Here is a 19,404-nt window from a genome sequence, read left to right as displayed (position 1 = left end):
GCAGGTACGCCGCCTTCTTCGCTTCCACTTTACCTTGGACAACTGCACTCCACCACCAGTCTCCTTTGTGGCCACCGGTGCGGCCCGAAGATATCCCTAACACCTCTCTCGCCGCCTTCCTTATACAGTCAGTCGTCGTCAACCACATAGTGTTTGCGTCCTCCCTACTTCTCCAAGCTCCCATTGCCAAAACAAAGGAAACAATGAAACAAAAAATGAAACAATAAACAAAAAATGAAAACATCATCTCGTGCACGTGTTATCCATGCTCATCTCACATGTAACAATGAAATATAGTCCACAAGATTTTGATTCGACGGCTAAGATTGAGTTTGTATGTGGGGACAAAATGAAAACAGGCATGGATCATTCTGCTTACCCTTACACAAACTTCTCTTGTCAAACAACTTGTTCTTGTAGAGTCAGACAAATTGGTATAAACATGCAGACAAACAAATACAAATACAAATACTATAGTCATGAGAAATAAGTGGAACAAGAAAAAGTAAAAGGGGTTGATTTTTTTGGATTTTAGGAAGCTTCTTTGCAAGTATAAAAAATCAAAGGGTGTAAGTGCTCTCATTCCTTTTTCTTGAGTTCCATAAGATTTGATTAGTTTCAATTCTCTTGGCATCTTTCTTTAAATTTTATTGGTAAAGTCTTGAAACTTTGATCTTTTTTCCATAAAGGTTGAATTTTTGGCACCAAAGACTAAAACTTTTAGTTAGTTTTGAAAGTTTCTTCATCTCATGGAAATTGATTAATAACTGCTTGCAGCTGGATTTGTACCTACTAATTTACTAAAGATATATTTATTGGAAAGATACCTAAAAAAGGGTATGTGTCTGTTTACTTGCTCTTTTGTTTAATTCTGTATCATGGTCAAAGCCTAAAAGGGTTTTGCTTTCCTTCAAAGATAATTCTGACATTAATTTGTATCTGTTCACATATGAATTTTGCAGATTGCTGCTGTTGATTTTTCTCTCTACTGTTATACTGAGACATCTAAAGATCTTCCCTTTCTGAGTTCAACTGGACAGGTAAATTTTGGCTTGGCTTCTTTGTCTTAATACTGTTTTTGTTTTCTCTATTTTTCCTTAGAATTTTGGTTCTGAATTTGGTGGCTGGCTCTGAATATTTTCTTCAGCTTGGTTGCTTATAAATGTAGTACCCTTAATTGTATCTAGTACCCTTATCTGGATACAAGCTTCTGTAAAATAATTGTGTGTGTGGATCATGCTGCTTCCCTTAATTGATTTTGACAAGTTAGAGTTGATACTTATACCTGTATTTTTCTTGTTATTACCAATATTCATGCTAAGGAGGAGAATAGATCTTTTGAAATCAAAGGGTTTTGGAATATTTTCTTTATTCTTGTTGGTGTTTATGTTCTTTTTGGTATTTTGTCAAGTCTCTATGAGGCTCAAGCCTTCTTGCTTCCAACTTGTGTATACCTTGTCTCAAATGACAAATAGCAAGAACTGGTTAATATTAGATATCCTCTTTGATTTTCTATTCCTTTTTTTTTGTTGGTGAACGCAGTGGCGAAGCCAAGAATTTCCTCAAGGGTGTTCAAACTTGAAAGAACTAAACAAAATTTCCGACAAAGAGTGTTCAATATATGTTATGTACCTTTAAAACCTGATATTTTACCTATATATTGCATATTAATTTTCGGACAAAGGGTGGTCAATTGACCACCCTAACCAAAGTGTGGCTTCGCCCTTGGGTGAACGTTGGACATGTAAATCCAGTATCATTCTTCAAGTGTAGTAGATTAAGGAAACTTCTAACTTAACAAAAGTAAGACCTAGCTTTTGCTGGAGTCTGGCACAAAGTATACTCCTTTTGGATGATTGAAAGTCCTTGATAATAGTAGTATTTCTTCGTAAAGAATTCTTCTTAAGCTTGAAAAGTTTTAGTGATTTGGGAGTTGATGCCGTTGCATGTTGGTAGAGATGACTTGCTATCATTGAATTCCCTTGGTATCATAGGTTTAGTTACTAATTTCAAAGCTCAAGGATTTCAAATAGCAATAGGGAGGAGAGTACATATTCTTATCATTAAAATCATTTTCTGCTGTTGAATCTGCTGCATTTTATCTCAAATTTTGAATCTTCTGTTCCCTGACTTGATATCCAGTGCACAAGGATTATTTTAAAAACAATGCATATTTCTTCTATTTGAGATTCTCCCGTTAGCTGTCTTTTAATATTGTCTTCTTTTACACTATTGGTTTTCTGTTGTCTAATTGGACTGTGTCTCTGTTTGATGTTTCAGTAGCTGCGAGAACATTTCCCATATACGAGATTCAGCTACAAGGATCCCGCAATTGAGTAGCAGTTTTTGTAAGGGCAAAATTCAAGCAACTTTATTTTGAGAATAAGAATAAGAAGTGAACCATGTCTTTAGTTAGATCTGTTAGAACTATTGGAAATGGGAAACTCTACTTTCCAAATGATCACAAGGACAACTCTGGCTTGTCAACATCCATGTTCACCAAAAATGCACATGGAATTATGTATGCAACCGAGTCTAGCAGCACAGACAGTTATGATCCCAAGTATTTGCTCGACTCTCCTTCACCTTCAGAAGAACTTCTAAACACATCACCTTCAGAAGAACTTCTAAACACATCACCTTCAGAAGTCTCCGGGAATCCATTTCACCAGAGGCATTCGTCTTCTTTCCACCCATCAAGAGACTATGATGCGTGCCAGCTTAGTTATGATTGTGAAGACATTGTCAGTCAAAGGCCAGATTCATTACAATACAATGACGGAAGGGTGACACTGAAGCTACAAGAACTTGAGAGGGTACTTTTTGACGATAACGAAGTTGATGGGGATGACGTATTTGCTCGTGGGCAGTGTATGGACATAGATGATGAATGGTTTAGCCAAATCGGAACTGTGTTGCTTCATGACTCTCCTAAGGAGTCTACGTCCGCAGATTCTAATATCAGTAGCAGCAGTAGCTACAAGGAAATATCTGTAACTGCTCCACAAACTCCAAAGCAGATGCTTTTTAGTTGTGCTGCTGCTATTCAAGATGGAAACATTGAACAAGCATCGTCGATGATTAATGAGCTGAGGCAAATGGTCTCTATCCAGGGTGAACCTCTTGAAAGAACTGCAGCTTACATGGTTGAGGCTCTTGCAGCCCGAATGGCCACATCTGGCAAAGGTCTTTATAAAGCTCTAAAATGTAAAGAAGCGCTCTTTTCTGAGAGGCTCTCTGCTATGCAGGTCCTCTTTGAAGTATGTCCGTATTTCAGGTTTGGTTTTATGGCGGCAAATGGTGCAATCTTAGAGGCTTTTAAAGATGAGAAAAGAGTTCACATCATAGATTTTGACATTAACCAGGGAAGTCAATATTACACTTTATTGCAGACGTTGGCAAGTATGCCTGGTAAGCCGCCCCATTTGAGGTTAACCGGGGTAGACGACCCTGAATCTGTTCAACGTGCTATTGGAGGCCTTAATGTCATTGGACTGAGGCTTGAAGAGCTGGCTAAAGATTTTAAGATACCTTTTGAATTCCAAGCGGTGGCTTCAAACACTGCATTAGTCACCCCGGCAATGTTAAACTGTCATCCTGGCGAAGCTCTTATCGTGAACTTTGCATTCCAGCTTCATCACATGCCTGATGAAAGTGTATCAACGGTCAACCAGAGAGACCAGCTTCTGCGGATGGTGAAGAGCTTAAATCCGAAGCTGGTAACAGTTGTTGAACAAGACATGAACACTAACACCACCCCATTTCTACAAAGGGTTGCAGAAGTCTACAACTACTATTCTGCTGTATTCGAGTCTCTCGATGCAACTCTTTCAAGAGATAGCCAAGAGAGGGTTAATGTAGAACGGCAATGTCTTGCGCGTGATATTATAAACATTGTTGCCTGTGAGGGAGAGGAGAGAATAGAGCGTTATGAAGTTGCAGGAAAATGGAGAGCTAGGATGATGATGGCTGGTTTCACTCCATCCCCAATTAGTCCAAACGTCTACGACTCGATCAAGAATCTTATCAAGCAATATAGTGAAAGGTACAAAGCAAAGGAGGAAGCAGGTGCACTCCATTTTGGGTGGGAAGACAAGAGCTTGATTGTTGCTTCAGCTTGGAAATAGTTACAAAGTATGCTTTTCTCATATAAACTTGTAATGACATCTGACTTTGTGATAATATTCAGTGTTTATGATCAGAATGCATGACATTATATACTTTGAGGCTATTGATGATGAAAATTAACAATATCTGCTAATATAGGTTTGATGAGAAGTTAGGAATAAACTGATTTTCTTCCCTTTCACCATTTTTTTATGAGCATCTCGAAAGTGAGTGAGTATTTTGAGCTAGGACAAGAGCAACTTCATGCTGAGTCTTACATCTAGTTCCTGCATACAACCAAGAAATTTGAGGAAAATTTGGGGTTTCCTTAATTCCCTTCTTTCTTGTACCGCAAAAATTGGTGCTTTTACTATGTTGTTTACCTTAGTTACTGGTGGTTTCACGCCATATTAGACCAAATGGGTCAAATACTGCAGCCACTTCACCTGTTTTGGCCAGGTAAATAGCAGTTATCCCAACCAGCATATCCCTTCTTTAGTGGTCAAGTTAAAATGCTCAAGAGCTTTTTAGCCTGCCACTCCTTTTTTCAAGGTCGAGCTTGTTTAAAAAAAGGATCGTCCAGTGCACTAAGCTCCCGCTATGCGCGGGGTCCGGGGAAGGGCCGAACCACAAGGGTCTATCGTACGCAACTTAGAGTCTATTGTACGCAATCTTACCTTGTATTTTTGGAAGAGGCTATTTTCATGGTTCGAACCCGTGACCTCCTGGTTACACGGCAGCAACTTTACCAGTTACGTTAAGGCTCCCTTCAAGGTCAAGCTTGTTTAATTAGAGAAATTCTGATGTATGAAGAGGCTAATTGAAGTCTAAGGTAAGTGCTTATGTCTCTGGTTGTATGTGATGATTTAGTCCAAGTTGTACAAACTGATCTTAACTAACTGTCATTGAAAAAATGGAATTAGTAACCAAAGCTTATAGCCACAAACCGGGTGATTTACAAGAATGACCTTGAAACTGGATGTCTTGAATTTTTATCCACGCTTACCCTATGGGCAAACCTTCAAGGTTATAATTCAAAAGTAAAGCTCATGGGGCAAAAAAAATTTAACCTTGAAGGTTTGCCCATGAGGCAAACAATAGGACAAAAATTCCAGACCACCCCTTACGGTGTCATATTTCTGCATTTTTTTGCACAAACCCCGCCTAGTCAATGGCTTTTACAACTTTGGCTTAAGAAATTGAAAGTCAACTATTGTAATAAAATTTAAGGTAGGATACATGAATCTTGGATTTTAGTTTTGGTCCAAGTCCTCTAACTCAACTTAACGAATAGTTATCAGTTTCTTAGTGGAGCACTACTTAGGTCTTCGCCTTAATCATCAATTGTTCGTCCATATTATTGGCTGTTGACCTTGTGAATGTAGGTGAAATCACTGGACGCAATACCAAGAGATTTACCAAAAACAATAATAGTAAAAGATGACTCAGGTTTTAAGATAGCATATAACCTACAAATAGCCAAGAACATAGAAAAGTATAATAAGTTGGCCATACAACTATAACAAGTGGTTCAGCTCCTCATTAACTGTAACTGCCCCATAGCCAATGAAAAGCAATAAGACACCTTTGATATACAAGTTTACAACTACCTTTACTTCAAAAATTTCCCTCATAGGAAGTTGCTTCATTGCACAACTTCCTAGTCCAATTCTACCCTGATAAAATTCGTAGAATATAGTGTAAAATAACAGATGGGATCAATGTTTGACACCTACAAAGCACAAACCAACTTCAGCTTGTGCCTGCAACTCTCCTAAGACTTTAACAATATTCTCACGGGACATTGAGGCATCCGTCTGCTCCGACAAGATTTTCCTCACTCTGCATGCACAAAAAGGAAGAAAAAAAATCAGCAGATTTGCTTAGCACTAACATATTATCAGCCTTGAAACTACAAAACGACTGGCAACTACAAGACAGGAAATCAGATACTTCCTCGATCTCCATATGACTAGCCATTTATTCAAGAATCCAATACAAGATTTTTGAATCACTCCGCACTAAACTGGACAAACTTCCCACCCCCCAATACTCAAGAGGATCAGTAGCGGAAAAGGATAATAAAAGGACATGCTGTGGAACACTTACTCATACATAGACAGAGTCAAAAACAATTGGTAATTAACCAAGCCTTCTATCAAACTTTATAAAAAAATCAAGGCTAAGAAGAGGTAGCAGAAAGTTTTGAACAAAGAATATATAATAGAGAAAAACTGTTAGCCTAAGGGGGAAAAAGATTCTCTTCGTGATGATAAACAAGAGGTCTCTGTAACAATTACTGGTAGAAAATACAGCTTTAAGACTTCAAAAAATTTAGAGAGAAAAATGAAAGTAACAGTTTTGAGATTATGAGGCAAATTTTAGCAGGATTACTTCATATGATTTTAGCAATTGTTAGAAACAGAGAGGTGGCATATACTGTGGCGAGGTACCATTTAATCTGGCAAGAAAACTACCTGTCTACGCAGTGCAGTAAGAACTCATTAGTTTTGCGAACAAGTTATACACGGTTTATAAAGTACAGATTGTGTTAAGATGATTAATAATTACTGGATTATCATAATTCTCTAAGATGTTTGGTTCTTCATATTGAAACCTTTTCTAGATACATGATGTATATCTAAAAAAGGTTTTGGTCTTAAGTTGGATACAGATTTGTTTCCAATAATAATCTCGGCCTAGGTAAAAACTTTGCCCGATCTAGTATTGGTTTTAACATTGTGTTAAGAAATAATTAAAGTATACTATTAGAAACTAAATATTTTTTATTTTCTCAATAAAACAACACTTTCACAGGAAAGTTGAATGAAGTATACTAAACATATGAGATAAATAAATCCTGAATTCTTTTTCAACCACGAAAAGTTTATTTTCAAATTTTTTCTAATATTTTTGAAAAACTACATGTATTGCTAATATTTGCATTTTGTTATTCCACATTAAATTCAACATTAAATAGTGCATATACTATCACATAAGTCGCATGTATGATATATGTAAGAAACAAAAATGGTAACCAAACACCCAAGATTATTTCTCTAATGACTCAAACCATATGAGCCTTAATGCATTAGCTACTAAATTTTGTGAGCTTGCTTGCTAAGAGATGGAATATGACCTCATGTTCAAGAAATCAGCAAAATAAATAAAAAGCAATTGTTTTAGCATAGTAGCCAAAGATTGATGCTAAAACTATGATAAGCTACCCCCTACACTGCTATGCGTGAATCACTCTCAATTTTTGTCAATAAATGTCATTTAGCTATCAAAAAATAGTAACGATGTTCCATAATCTTGAAGAGCATCAGCAGTCACCAAGGCCAGCCATCCGACTATAGAAGCTAAAGCTAAATCTCTAAAACCCAGTAAATAACTTACATTATGCTTAGTTCAAAGTAAGGGAGAGAGGAACAGGAGTTTGTGCATTTATTCCTTGGAAACAAACAATTCAGCCAAATAAGATTTTACCTTTGAACTATTGCAGTGTCTCCATGACCAGTGCAAATAATAAGCATTGCATTTAGAGGAAGATTGGAGTAAATGCTCCTGACTCTACGATTCATGTGGCTCAGAATGTCCTTCAGTTCAGGGGTGACATCATATTTGACATTTCTTCTGCTAGTAGACTTTTTCTCACACGTCAGCAATGCTATCATTTCTGCCAACTTTTTATTTAGCTTCTCCGGGTCATCTGCTTGCTTCCTGAGATATGCATATAACTCTGCAAATTGCGTCCAGATAAACTGTACTTTATCATTTCTGACCTATGAAGACAAGCGATGTCAGTATAGTGAGCTGTCAGGTTCCTAATCAGTCTGCTTTCTGAAAATCTAGCAAATTAGATTCTTTTGACTAACCTCTTTGTTGGCTTTTGAAAGTGCTTCATCATCAGATGATACTGGAATTGTATGGGACAATTCAGCAGCATATCTCCTCACTATGGAAATATGATCAATGATTGAGGATTTTTTGCCAGAGTCACTCAGAACTGAAAGAAGCTTCTGCCGCAGTAATCGTTGACATTGAGGTATACCAAAATCAGGCCCTAGTTCAGGAAGTTACAGCCCAATGAAGTCTAGGATGCGTTGATCCAAAAAGCAAAAAGGAGATGATTTGGTGATGGGCCATCATAAACAACATAAAATAGCATAAAAATAACTCCATTTGGACAAGTTAAAAAAGAGAAGGTAAATAGATATCGAAAAAGAAAACACAAGAATGGCTTGCTTGTATGTCTCGTTTTCATATAATCTACTCACAAAGTTCAAATTACATGTTACCTGCAATTTATCTAGCAGCCTCATTTTTTATATTTGATGCAATTAGTCACTAACAGCACTAACTATCATGCAAACTGCTGATCTATATGATGAGGGACCATTTAGGTCACAAATGTGTTTAGCAAGCATCAATTCATTCATGCTATAGTGAAAGCTAAGGGCAGGATTATGTTCCTATATCCAAGATCTATGTAGGCGATACAAATTAGTTAAGATTATGTTTTAGGGCTTAATACATACCCCCCCCCCCACACACACACACGCACAAAACTTGCACTAATTTCCCTTTTACACCTTAATAGAACCAGGTCCCCCCATAGTTTTGAACGTGGCAAGCACGTCTTTTTCCAACATTTCTAGCGTGTTAAGAGGTTAAAATTATTAAAAATTGAGACAAATTGGACGCTTAGATGCTAAAGCAGATTGAGTTTTAAGAAGGTAAAGGTGGGAGGGTGGGTGATTTCTTTTTGTTACCTTCACAGCAGATGTGGGTCAACAGGAGTAACTTAAGTGATGCCAAAGATGGCACCAGACACCAAGTCTCTGATTTTCCCTAACAGAAGAAAGGAGGAGACTCTCAAGTTTGAAATCCAAACAGAAAGGACAATATGCTGGAGAAATAGGGCCAAAACATGGCCTTCCATTGGTTCAGAGCATTTCTGGGCCCAACTTAATGAGAGGATAGACCAAGAGGAACCTAAAGGAGAAAAGGCAAAAAGAAAAAAAAAACACTTACATATCATGCAATTAGCTCTACCCCTGCACACTTCCCTTCTTTCTTGCCTCCACGATACCAAACAAAAGGGCCGCTAAGAGTTTAGAGCGCACAACATTTAGTGCAGTGTAATCAAAGGCGCGCTTAAAGAGCGCTTAAGCCCTGAAACGAGGCTCAAAACATGTTGGGTGCTTTAGTGTTGTCATCAAGACTCTAAGACATACTTTTGCTTACCAATGAACGTAATCCTAAAGAGGCTACACTAAACAATTGATATTTTACTTTATCGTAAATTTCTTCAATTTCTTTGTCCATATATTTGGTATTCACGCTTATAGATATTAAGTCTTGGACTACACATATATATATATTTGTAGTTATTCTTCATTTGCACGTTTCTTCATTAAATCCCACGCTTTATTTGCGCTTAAAGCTCCACCGGACCTTAGAGCTTTTTTGTGTTTTTCGCCTTTGATAACACTAATTTAGTGGCGCATTAGAATGCGTAAAAAGGAAATAGCCTACCATTTTTCATTATCAAAACTAGAAAGGAAATAGCCTACCATTTTTTATTTTTAGTAGTGCTAGTTCCAGTGTAGCTTTTGCATCTTCAATGCTGTCATGCCCATTGCCCGAGTCCTGTATCTCCCTGCCGAGAAATTTTCTGCTCAGAACGCGAAGAGCAGCTTTGTAGGATCCTCTTGGATGTTTGTACAACACAGCAGTATCTATTACCAAATTATGAATGATCTTCAGGGCTAACAAATCATTTTCCAAGGAATGCCCAACCAGAATGGTCTCCTTGTAAACCAGTTTCAAGAACTCCTCCTGAAGAAAGAAAAAATAGTTAACACAAGTAGGACATGTATAGCAAATCATCCACCATGCAAGTCCAAAAAATCTGCAAGAAAGTATTAATGATAATTGCTTCATTTCCAATTATTAAAATGGAAGAAAGAGGCTAGCAGACGAAAGGCTCTACTAATGAACCTGGATATCTTTAAGAGTGGTAGTCACATCCTCCAACATCTGACAAGTAATTCCACTATACCTGCAAAAGTTCAGATTGCTAAACATAAAGCAAGGATATCACTTAATGAAAAGAGAAAGCATATATTTTTAAACTGCAAACAAGCTAAAGGTGTTCTTTCAAGTTAAAGACTTGCATTCAGAGTTAATGAGCTTCCGTCCCACCCAGAAAAAAAACTAGAGATAAGACTAAAATCTTCAAGAAAGAGAATGTACCTCCTAGGTTTGTTTATTAGTTTTGTCTTCCTCTTTTTTTGGGGGGAAAATATTCTTTTTCCTGCATCGTTAAGTAATTTTGTGCTTAACAACTATTTTAGGTTACCGTACCAATAAAGCAACTATTTTAGCTAATAAACAAGAAATTTTATTTCGCCTACATCAGAAGAAAATTGGCACAGTTCAGCAACTGCAAGTTGAATTTCAGCTGTGTTAGCCTCCCCACTGAGCACTCCCCCCTTCCCCACCCCCATCTTTCTCTTAGACGTCAGAAATGGGTGAAAATGCAACAATCTTTAAAAATGAACTTAAGAAAATAAAATCAAAAGCTATTTTTTCTATGAGAAACTGATAGCAACACCAAGACACAATCAGAAAGTGAGAATAAACAGCTATCTTTTCCATAAAACTCCTAAAGTTGACCTTTTTTTCTTAAACAACAGCTTTCTTTTGAATCATCCATCCAGTTCTGTTTCCACATTATCCCTCACTAAGCCGAGAATGGAATTACACTCGCTCTACCCCATAACAATATAAAATGGAAAAACACAGAGAACAAAAAAAGAAAGATAAAAATTATAGCCCTACAAACTGCACACCAATTTTGCTACCTTCTCAAAAAAACAAAAAAAATGCATCCCGAATTACCACCCACATAACCCTTCTGTCATTTTTGCGATACCTTGCTGGGAAAGTGTGGTTTGAGGCAAGTTGCGTTGGTATTAATGGAGGTCTAGAATTTCAAGAATATTTACCATAGGAGATAAGGTTGGTACAAAAATATAAAGGTAAAAAGGTGAGAGACTATAGAAAGAGAGAGAGAGAGAGAGAGAGAGAGAGAGAGAGAGAGAGAGAAATAGAATGATTTTATAGGAAATACCAAGAAACTTTTTGCTTATGGTTAACAGGAAAAGGTTTTATCCCTAAAATTAAAAGAACAAGCGAAACTGAAAAGGGGAAGCTGCGGAGGGAGATTAGGTCCTGGCTGTGAAGCTCGAGTCTTTAGTAATATCTTTTTCTTGGTTCCATTTTCTTATTCTTCTTCCTTCTGTGTCTTTTCCCCCTCCTTGTTAACTTTCGTCTTAGAGAGCACTTTTCTTTTACTAATGGCAATGAGAGACTGGAAAATTTAAAAGATAATAGACAGAGAAATAAGAGACAAGGGCATGGTGGAGTGGTCAATGAAGTGGGTGCAAACCGTAGCCAAGGTACAAATCCCAACGGAGACAAATGATACTTGGTATTTGGGTAAACCTTGGTAGGCAGAGGTACCAAGGTACCTGTGCTAGTGGGATGTAGCAGCTACTCGGTGGAATAGTCGAGGTGAACACAACAAGTTGGCTGGACACCACCGTTATGATTTTAAAAAAGAGACAAGGAAGAAGCAAAAAATTAATCTATTCTCAGATTTATCTTGGCTTGGTTCCTTTATTAAAAAAAGATATAACGTTTCAGTTCTCTTTTCCATGAACTATACGAGGTAGTTTTTATTATTACATGAAACTCCAAATTTTTGAGATCAAGAAAATACTAAATACACAATAAAGTTCATTGATTTAATCAAACTTATATGGCAGCCCCAAGATCAAAATGGTAACAGTAATCAACTCTTACTAAATCAGGCATGAAAACTTGACATGCGAGACATTCTTTTGATTGATTAAGATAAAATAAGAGTCAAAGAAAAACAAAATCAAGCTCTGACAGTAATACATGAATGCCTATTAACATGGATACACCATTTGAATACCACTGAAAAGCAAATTCCATAAAAAAGAAACACAATAAAAATCATTTGGAAGTTGATACAAAACACAGACTTCAACAATAATATGGTGGCTAATTCTCGAATCTACTAAGTATATATTTTAGCATGTGTGATCAACTGAAAATTTAGAAGTTAGCAGACATAAGCACCTAGTATTGTAGTCAACAATGTTGTTTGATGGTTTGACCAATTTATCCAGCAGAACCTGCAAATGGTTAATGATATTAGCAACAGAAAAAGCAGTAGTCCTATTGATATCATCTGAAAGACCATCAGACAACTGATCACAGATCAAAATCTCTCGAAACAGGCCAGGGGGGTATACTTGACATCAAGTTGAGACTTCTGATGACCATACAGGGGGATAAAAGAAGCAAAAAGAACTTGGTAGACCATCGAATTCGCGTAAAACACATACAACGGAATAATATCCATTAACACATGATGCATGGACCAATGGGCAATATAAATGTGCTAACAAATCACAACAGGTTTCAGCTATACAAATCAACAATCCCAACATATAATGCATTCTGATTCATATTAAAGCATTGGAGATAGCCCAAATAGTGCGGGAAGGATATAGACGATTCATAGGCGATCCCAACTAGATGGTATTGAGGTGTATTTTTTTTTTTTTGGTGTATTTGATTGTTGATTGATTGATAAAGGGAAATATATACCTGCTGACTTGTTATATTTTTAATGAAAAAAGGTGCCTGGATCACAACTAGCGGAGGCAAAATGGTTAAAAGAAAACTTTTAACTACCCATATTATACCCTATAAAATGGGTTGGATAATGAATTTTTTAAAAACAGGTCAAATATGGATAAGAACCATATTATCCATTTAGAAAACGGATAACTAATGGATAACTAAATGGGTTTAACTTTTACATTTGTAAAGCCTCAAATTGGGGGGTTCCTCAAGCTTTGGGAGACTAGGAATTCTCCCAAAAGTCATCATATTTAAGAAGTCATGGATAATATGGTTACCCATATTATCCGCCGGTTAACCCGCTTTTTATCCGTATTAAATATGGGTCGGGTCGGATAATTTAACCGTTTTTTCATTACCTGTGTTCGACCGGAACCATACCCGACCCGCATGTTTGCCACTCCTAATCACAATAGTGGTCAACTACAAAAACAAGTAATCCTAACATATATGCCAGCTAGTTCATATTAAAATAAAGTATCCTAACAAGGCTGGTTCACATAAACTAATTACGGACCACCTCTCACAAAGGCAAAAAGACCAATAAAACGTCAAAAGATCAGGATGAATGGCATTTCTACATAGAAAACAGCTCACTATGGACCAAACTACATGATGAGGAAACAACTTTAAACAGAATGGAACTATTAACGTAATAAATGGATCACCTAATTGTCATGCAAGCGAGGGACAAAAAGTTGAGCAAGAAAAGAAATAAGATGAAGTACCTGTCCTTTAACATCCACTAGTGTCACTCTGGTAAGCTCAAAGCCTTCCCTTGTAATACACTACAAAGACGGGTATTCTTAGTAAAATGAAATGAGCTTTGTTTGCAAGGCCTCCAATTTAAAGAACAATGAGTCAATAATAAACAAGCATTTCCCCTGCTCCAGTCTGAAAAGTTAACAAGTTAAGAAAAGAAAAAATTAAGAACGGCAAGCATAACATATCGGTCAGCCTGCCTACAGAAGATACATCAAAAGTTATTGTTTTGGCTTCACGTGCAACACAGAGAAGCTTCTTGATAAAATGTATATGCAGTCGCAAGCAATGGAAGAGCCTTTCTATCATTGAATAACATTGATGAGACAAACCATACGAGGTACAAAGCAAAGGCTATTTGCAGCGGAACACACTGCTAGAGAAGTCGGCTATACTTCTTGTACAATCTTGAGGACTCTAACTTCTTGTACCATCTTCAGGATTCTCAAGTCCAACTAATCTGAAGACAACTTTTATCCCCATTACCTCAGAACTGATATTTTATATTATATACATCACTTTTGAATCACATAAACTGATAAATCGAAGTCTCCTCGCATCACCAAACTTGTCAAAGATATCTAGATGCAGTAACAGTTAAGCAACTAGTGTAAAACATATCTCATCTAAAAACATGACTACTAGTCATAATTAAAATCCCCACCCTACAACAACAACAACAACGACCCAGTATAAATCCCACAAGTGGGGTCTGGGGAGGGTAATATGTACGCAGACCTTACCCATACCCCGAAGGGTAGAGAGGCTGTTTCCAGGAGACTCTCGGCTCCAAAAAGCATAAAATCCCCACCCTCTTCTCAAATATTTATCTTCACGGAGTAAGGAAATGAAGAGAAGCAGACAGCATCCTTATGCAATATAAGTACTTTAGAAATACTAAACCATAAGATTATGATGAACAGATAAAGTTAAATTGCTGTTAAGTTACCATCTCGCAGTCAAGGGCCAAAATTTCATGTGGAGATGTTCCTGAAGGAGCAGGGAGCGTCGAAAGAAATTCTACATGGGTAATGAAAAACCATGGTAAACTGTCAATAATCTTAATGAAATAATTCAATAAATTTCAAGTTCTTGGAATGCATGTCACCTGGTTGGTCATAACAGTATCCATTTTCTTCTAGTTCCTTATCCGTAAGTGTGTAATAACTGATGGGAAATGGTATATCCTTTTTGAGGTCAACAAAAGATAGAGGCTCCATAGTGGGAGTCTCAGCACCTGCATGAATAAGGGGATGATTAAGGTGTGCTTGGAAACTTGGCTATTATCGAAACACAACATAAGAGGGTGTTAGGGGGAAAAGAAGTTCCTTTTTGATTTATGACTGCTCCTGCGTGCATATCATTTGTGGCAGTGCCACCACTCACCCTCCCCTTAAAAAGATCCACATTTCAAACAAAGACCTATTTTTGAAAATCTCCATGATTTATAATTCTAAATATCTGCAATAGAACTCAATGAAATATAATAGTTCCAAATGTTATCTTCTTGTTACTTGTCAGATCTTTGGAGATAGCCTATCTTCAGTATATAAAAACCAGGCACACCATTATTAAGTTCATATATTGCAAAAAGGGTTGCATTTTTGTTTTTTCATGGAAGAGACAAGGATTCAACAGTTTACTGATATTTACAACTGCTACTAAAGTAATTCTATCCTTCATGCTTTGACCTTTAAACATCGTTGAAGATGGGGAAAGAAAAAGTCATTATTTTCAACTCCTGCTCTTGAGTTGCATATCTGGAAAAAGTTTGCTGCGGCTCCAAACAGGATGTTTGCTCAAATCAGTCACTATGAGCATTTTTTTCAATCACTAGGGTTGCAAATAAGAATATGTGGTAACAAGCATGGCGTATTAGACAATATGATTTATGCCATCACTCGACAAACCTGCTATGTCACAGGAGACGAGAAACTATAGGCAAGTATCAGACCATATTGACTAACCAGAGCACAAAGAGCTCAATTGAGAACTGTTCAGAAGAATCTTTAACTGTTAAATTCAGTTTTTAGGGTTGTCAGCAGCGCTCGATGTCTGAATTAAAACAGGCAAAAAAAGCAGAGAGCAGTTGAGCGAATCCAAATTAAATAAAATCAAGCAACTTGTCTATTTCTGAAAAGTCTTGGTAGAATATTCACCCAGTTCTCTAATTTAACAGCCAGCAGAAAATCTAACCATTCTAGCAGGAACCATCCATGAAGCTTCTCTAAAACTTATAGGGGGCAAAAAGTGTAACATAAACAGATCTTAGAAAGGTGCAGACAAGGTTATAAATTACAACATAGAACAGAGCAGTCCTGTTAATATAAAGTTGGAAGAGACTGTGCCTGCTTTACCAGGCATGTCGTTTCTAGGCCTCCTTCCCACAAGCAAATGAACCTCTACCATCTTAAAACTAACCAGAAGTGGAACCACAATAGCAAAGAAATTGCAACAAAGACTTCTAGAATTTTTCTTGGATCAGACTCGGACCTTGTTCAGAAGGCTCGGTGTTTATTGGTGAAATGTGCTCAGCTTCTTTCCTTTTCCTCTTTGATTTGTACGTAAGGAGTGCATCTATTGTCTGATTTCCATCTGATACACAGCTACCATGACAATAGCCAATAATAATAAGAAAACCATAATTTCCATTGACAGAGTACCAAAAAGTTTAAAGACAAGTAACACGAGTTATAAGACATTGATTATTCGAACATTAATGTATAAGCAACCTCAGAGCTAAAACTGGCCTCGGAATACCACAGCATTCTTTGAAACCTTTGAGCACTTTAGACTGTGACAAATATAGAGCGGCATCAAGGCCAGGAACATACAGCATAACCACTTTAGGGATCAAAGGCTTGTTCTGCATGCAAAAAGAAAGAGGGAAAGAAGAAACTACATTCAGCCTCTAATGAGGATATTATTCATCAGAAAACTGATTCAGACATCCAAAAGCCAAACAAGCACCTTCATTAACTAAATTCTATCTCCTTACACATCAAATGACAAATGTGCAAAATATTAAAAGTTCAGGATGTACAACACCCCGAATCTCATATGACAAAAGACCCAACAGCAAGTAAAACCATAACCATTTTTTTAGTATTATCAAAATTTCATTGATTCTGTTTCAAATAGAGCTCAAACTCAAGTAAGAAAATCTTTGCAACTAACTCATTCTCCTAATGACTCACAATGACATCTAAGATACTGCAACTATGTGTGTTGATGGTGGATTCTGTATATTCATCACAGTAACATAAAAGTCAAAAACAGGAACTAATATTTGAATTATCGAAGAATAAAGAATAAAGCTGAGTCTAAGACTGCATATTACTAAATGAAGGGTAATTTCGAAGACTGCAAATTACTAATTGAAGGAAAGCGTACAAATGTCTTTTTGTGAATTCATACAGGTATTTGCTACATACAGCAAAATATGTCAATGTGAACACCTAAGATGGGAAATAAGTCCAAAATTGATTTCTTTCTTTTTTTCTTCCCTTTTTTTGATAGTCCATAAATTCTATAATATAAACACCAAATCCGTATCAGCAGATATTTACAAGTTGTCAATGTGACTCAACTGAGTCAGAATGGTATTCTTTCCTTACACCAGACAAACAAATAAAAAATGATCTTTCATTTCACATTGTCCCTGCTATTTTGGACAAATCTTCGATTTCTTTCATTCTATGTGTCAAGAAGAGACGTAAAGGAGACATGACTTATTTCTTTTCAAACGGGTGGGTCAGTAAGTGAATCTAACAGCACATAATTGCACAATATCAGATACTCCATATTGATTTATATAATCATCAACATACTTCTTTAGAATTATGTTAAGGTTATCGTTCTTCAGTATAATCTATCTGTGTCTAATACCATAATGTAGGTCACTAGCAAAACCTAGATCATCTATCTAGACTGGAGATGTAAATGAACAGTTAAGGTTATCGTTCTTCAGTATAATCTAGACCACCTAACAAAGATTCATTGTTGGCTAGGTTATTCAAATAATCCAGTAAGCAATGAATCCTTGATAAGGACTCCGGTTGAATGATAAATCTCAAGGTAAGGACATCTCAACCTGTCCTCACCAGATTTTCATTGAAGGATTACAAAAGAGTGAGATGTTTGTGCATCTGATATACATATAAAGAGATGCACGAAAAACCACGCCACGAAATGAATGAAATGCATTACTTTGATAAAAGCCCATGACGGCATGAACCCATCAGCAAGCACCCATGTGACAAGACCTTGCACGTCCTGTATTATCACATTAAGCATGATAAATCAACTTCTAACCTCTTGTAAAATAAGAACAAATAACCTCGATCAGTATGTTATAGAACATACTTGAAGATTCAAAGTTGAATTGGATTCCGGTTGATTGAAAACAATATCTGCCCTCCCCTGCACCACACTCAAAACTTGAATACCAATGACACAGACATTTATACACAGTTCAACCAACATGCATGTATCGAGTTATAGTTTCTCTTGCACAATGACATATATTAACGGATCAGGCACAACTACTTTGGAAAATTTAACAAAATAACCACTGTCTCCAAAACAAACACAGCAAAACTAACTACCAACCACCAAATGGAGAATGATGCTCACAACAGGAATAGCATGTAATGGTGGTCCAAATTTTCAATAACACATATATTAATTTTTCCAAACAACATTCCTCTTCTTCAGGTGAGCAACTTAAAAGGTCTAGATAATACAACCCACTTAAATGAACTCAGTCTGCAAATCGCAAAAGATAGTTCTTTTATCGGTTTTAAAAAAGATACTTTCTTTTCCACTTTTGTAGTCTCGTCTCTTTTCTCCATTTTGAGTTTCTATCAGAACTAGTTATTTTCCAAAGTTAATGCCTTTATAACGAATTTCAATCTAATCCACAATCAAAAACATATCTCCTGATAGCACTAATTTTTCATTAGCAAGGACCTCCATTTCTCTCACCAAGATTCCTCTTTTAAAATTAAAAAAGGATTTCTTAAAAAGCGATTCCTCTTTTAAACAATTGAAACTCCAGCCAATACAAACCAATTAGATAAACTCAGCCCACAAGCTCTAAAAAGGTTTTCTTCCCTTGTCTAAGTTTTTCCTCCTTCACTCTTTTCTCCCTTCTGGTTTTATACATAAACCAGTAAACTAGTGTATTAATAACCAGTGGGTTAGTCAACAAACCCAAAAAAAATGTGTGTTGACAATTTTGGAACCTTTTAAAGAGACCCAAGTGGATTTAACTCATAATATAAGCCAAATAAATTGACATTCATGATATATAATAGTCGAACCTTTGTAAATACACAACACATATATACATATAACATGAAAGGTTCCAAACCTGAGGGCCGTAAACGTCAAAGAAGGGTTTGTGTTTAGGGTCTTTGCTGGTATTGTGTTGCTCGTCGGCCGTTTCTTCTGTTTTACTGTTCTGGCAACTCATTTTAGTTGTGAAGAGAGGAGGACGGAGTACCTCGTTAGGGTCGGAGCCTTCTTATACATATTTTTCATTTTTCATGAAAAAGGTTTTGAAATGTTTTGTTTTTCTTTTAAATGTTTTTTACAAAGGTGATCCTATATAGAGCAAAATTTCTATGATTTTCTTTTTCTTAAAATTTTTATCTGAATTAAATAACAGAAAAAAACTTATGATAACACATGTCTAATGCGTTTTAGGGCGTTCCTAATCTATGTCTATTCTATATTTAATATCTATTTATACTATATTAAAAGCACGAAGGTCCTTGGCGAAAT

At 36.5% G+C, this 19,404-nt stretch overlaps 2 protein-coding genes across 7 annotated transcripts; one reads left to right on the top strand and one right to left on the bottom strand.

Moving 5' to 3' along the window:
* The first annotated feature begins 402 nt into the window (after positions 1-402).
* Positions 403-4,220, top strand: LOC104217492 (scarecrow-like protein 1). 5 transcript variants are annotated; one of them, XM_009767760.2, is made up of 4 exons: positions 403-569; positions 778-837; positions 963-1,040; positions 2,281-4,220. In XM_009767760.2, exon 4 carries the CDS (start codon positions 2,403-2,405, stop codon positions 4,125-4,127), a length of 1,725 nt encoding a protein of 574 aa, XP_009766062.1. In that variant the 5' UTR covers positions 403-569; positions 778-837; positions 963-1,040; positions 2,281-2,402; the 3' UTR covers positions 4,128-4,220. The 5 variants fall into 5 exon arrangements, with proteins under 5 accessions (XP_009766062.1, XP_009766064.1, XP_009766065.1 ...); XM_070172110.1 differs by lacking the exon at positions 403-569 and adding an exon at positions 636-653; XM_009767762.2 differs by lacking the exon at positions 778-837.
* A 1,405-nt stretch (positions 4,221-5,625) lies between these two features.
* Positions 5,626-19,159, bottom strand: LOC104217493 (small RNA degrading nuclease 5). Of its 2 annotated transcripts, XM_009767765.2 has the most exons (14): positions 18,992-19,158; positions 17,983-18,039; positions 17,827-17,892; positions 16,350-16,483; positions 16,111-16,223; positions 14,726-14,854; positions 14,567-14,637; positions 13,584-13,643; positions 12,286-12,341; positions 10,114-10,174; positions 9,687-9,951; positions 7,986-8,173; positions 7,597-7,892; positions 5,626-5,949 (listed from the first exon to the last, which is right to left on the bottom strand). In XM_009767765.2, exons 1-14 carry the CDS (start codon positions 19,091-19,093, stop codon positions 5,826-5,828), a joined length of 1,722 nt encoding a protein of 573 aa, XP_009766067.1. In that variant the 5' UTR covers positions 19,094-19,158; the 3' UTR covers positions 5,626-5,825. The 2 variants fall into 2 exon arrangements, with proteins under 2 accessions (XP_009766067.1, XP_009766068.1); XM_009767766.2 differs by lacking the exons at positions 17,827-17,892; positions 17,983-18,039 and having other exon boundaries at positions 18,992-19,159.
* Positions 19,160-19,404: the final 245 nt, after the last annotated feature.

The sequence above is a fragment of the Nicotiana sylvestris genome, chromosome 4 (genome assembly GCF_000393655.2).
Source record: "Nicotiana sylvestris chromosome 4, ASM39365v2, whole genome shotgun sequence".
Taxonomy (NCBI): domain Eukaryota; kingdom Viridiplantae; phylum Streptophyta; class Magnoliopsida; order Solanales; family Solanaceae; genus Nicotiana; species Nicotiana sylvestris.
This window is presented reverse-complemented; position numbering and strand designations above follow the sequence as displayed.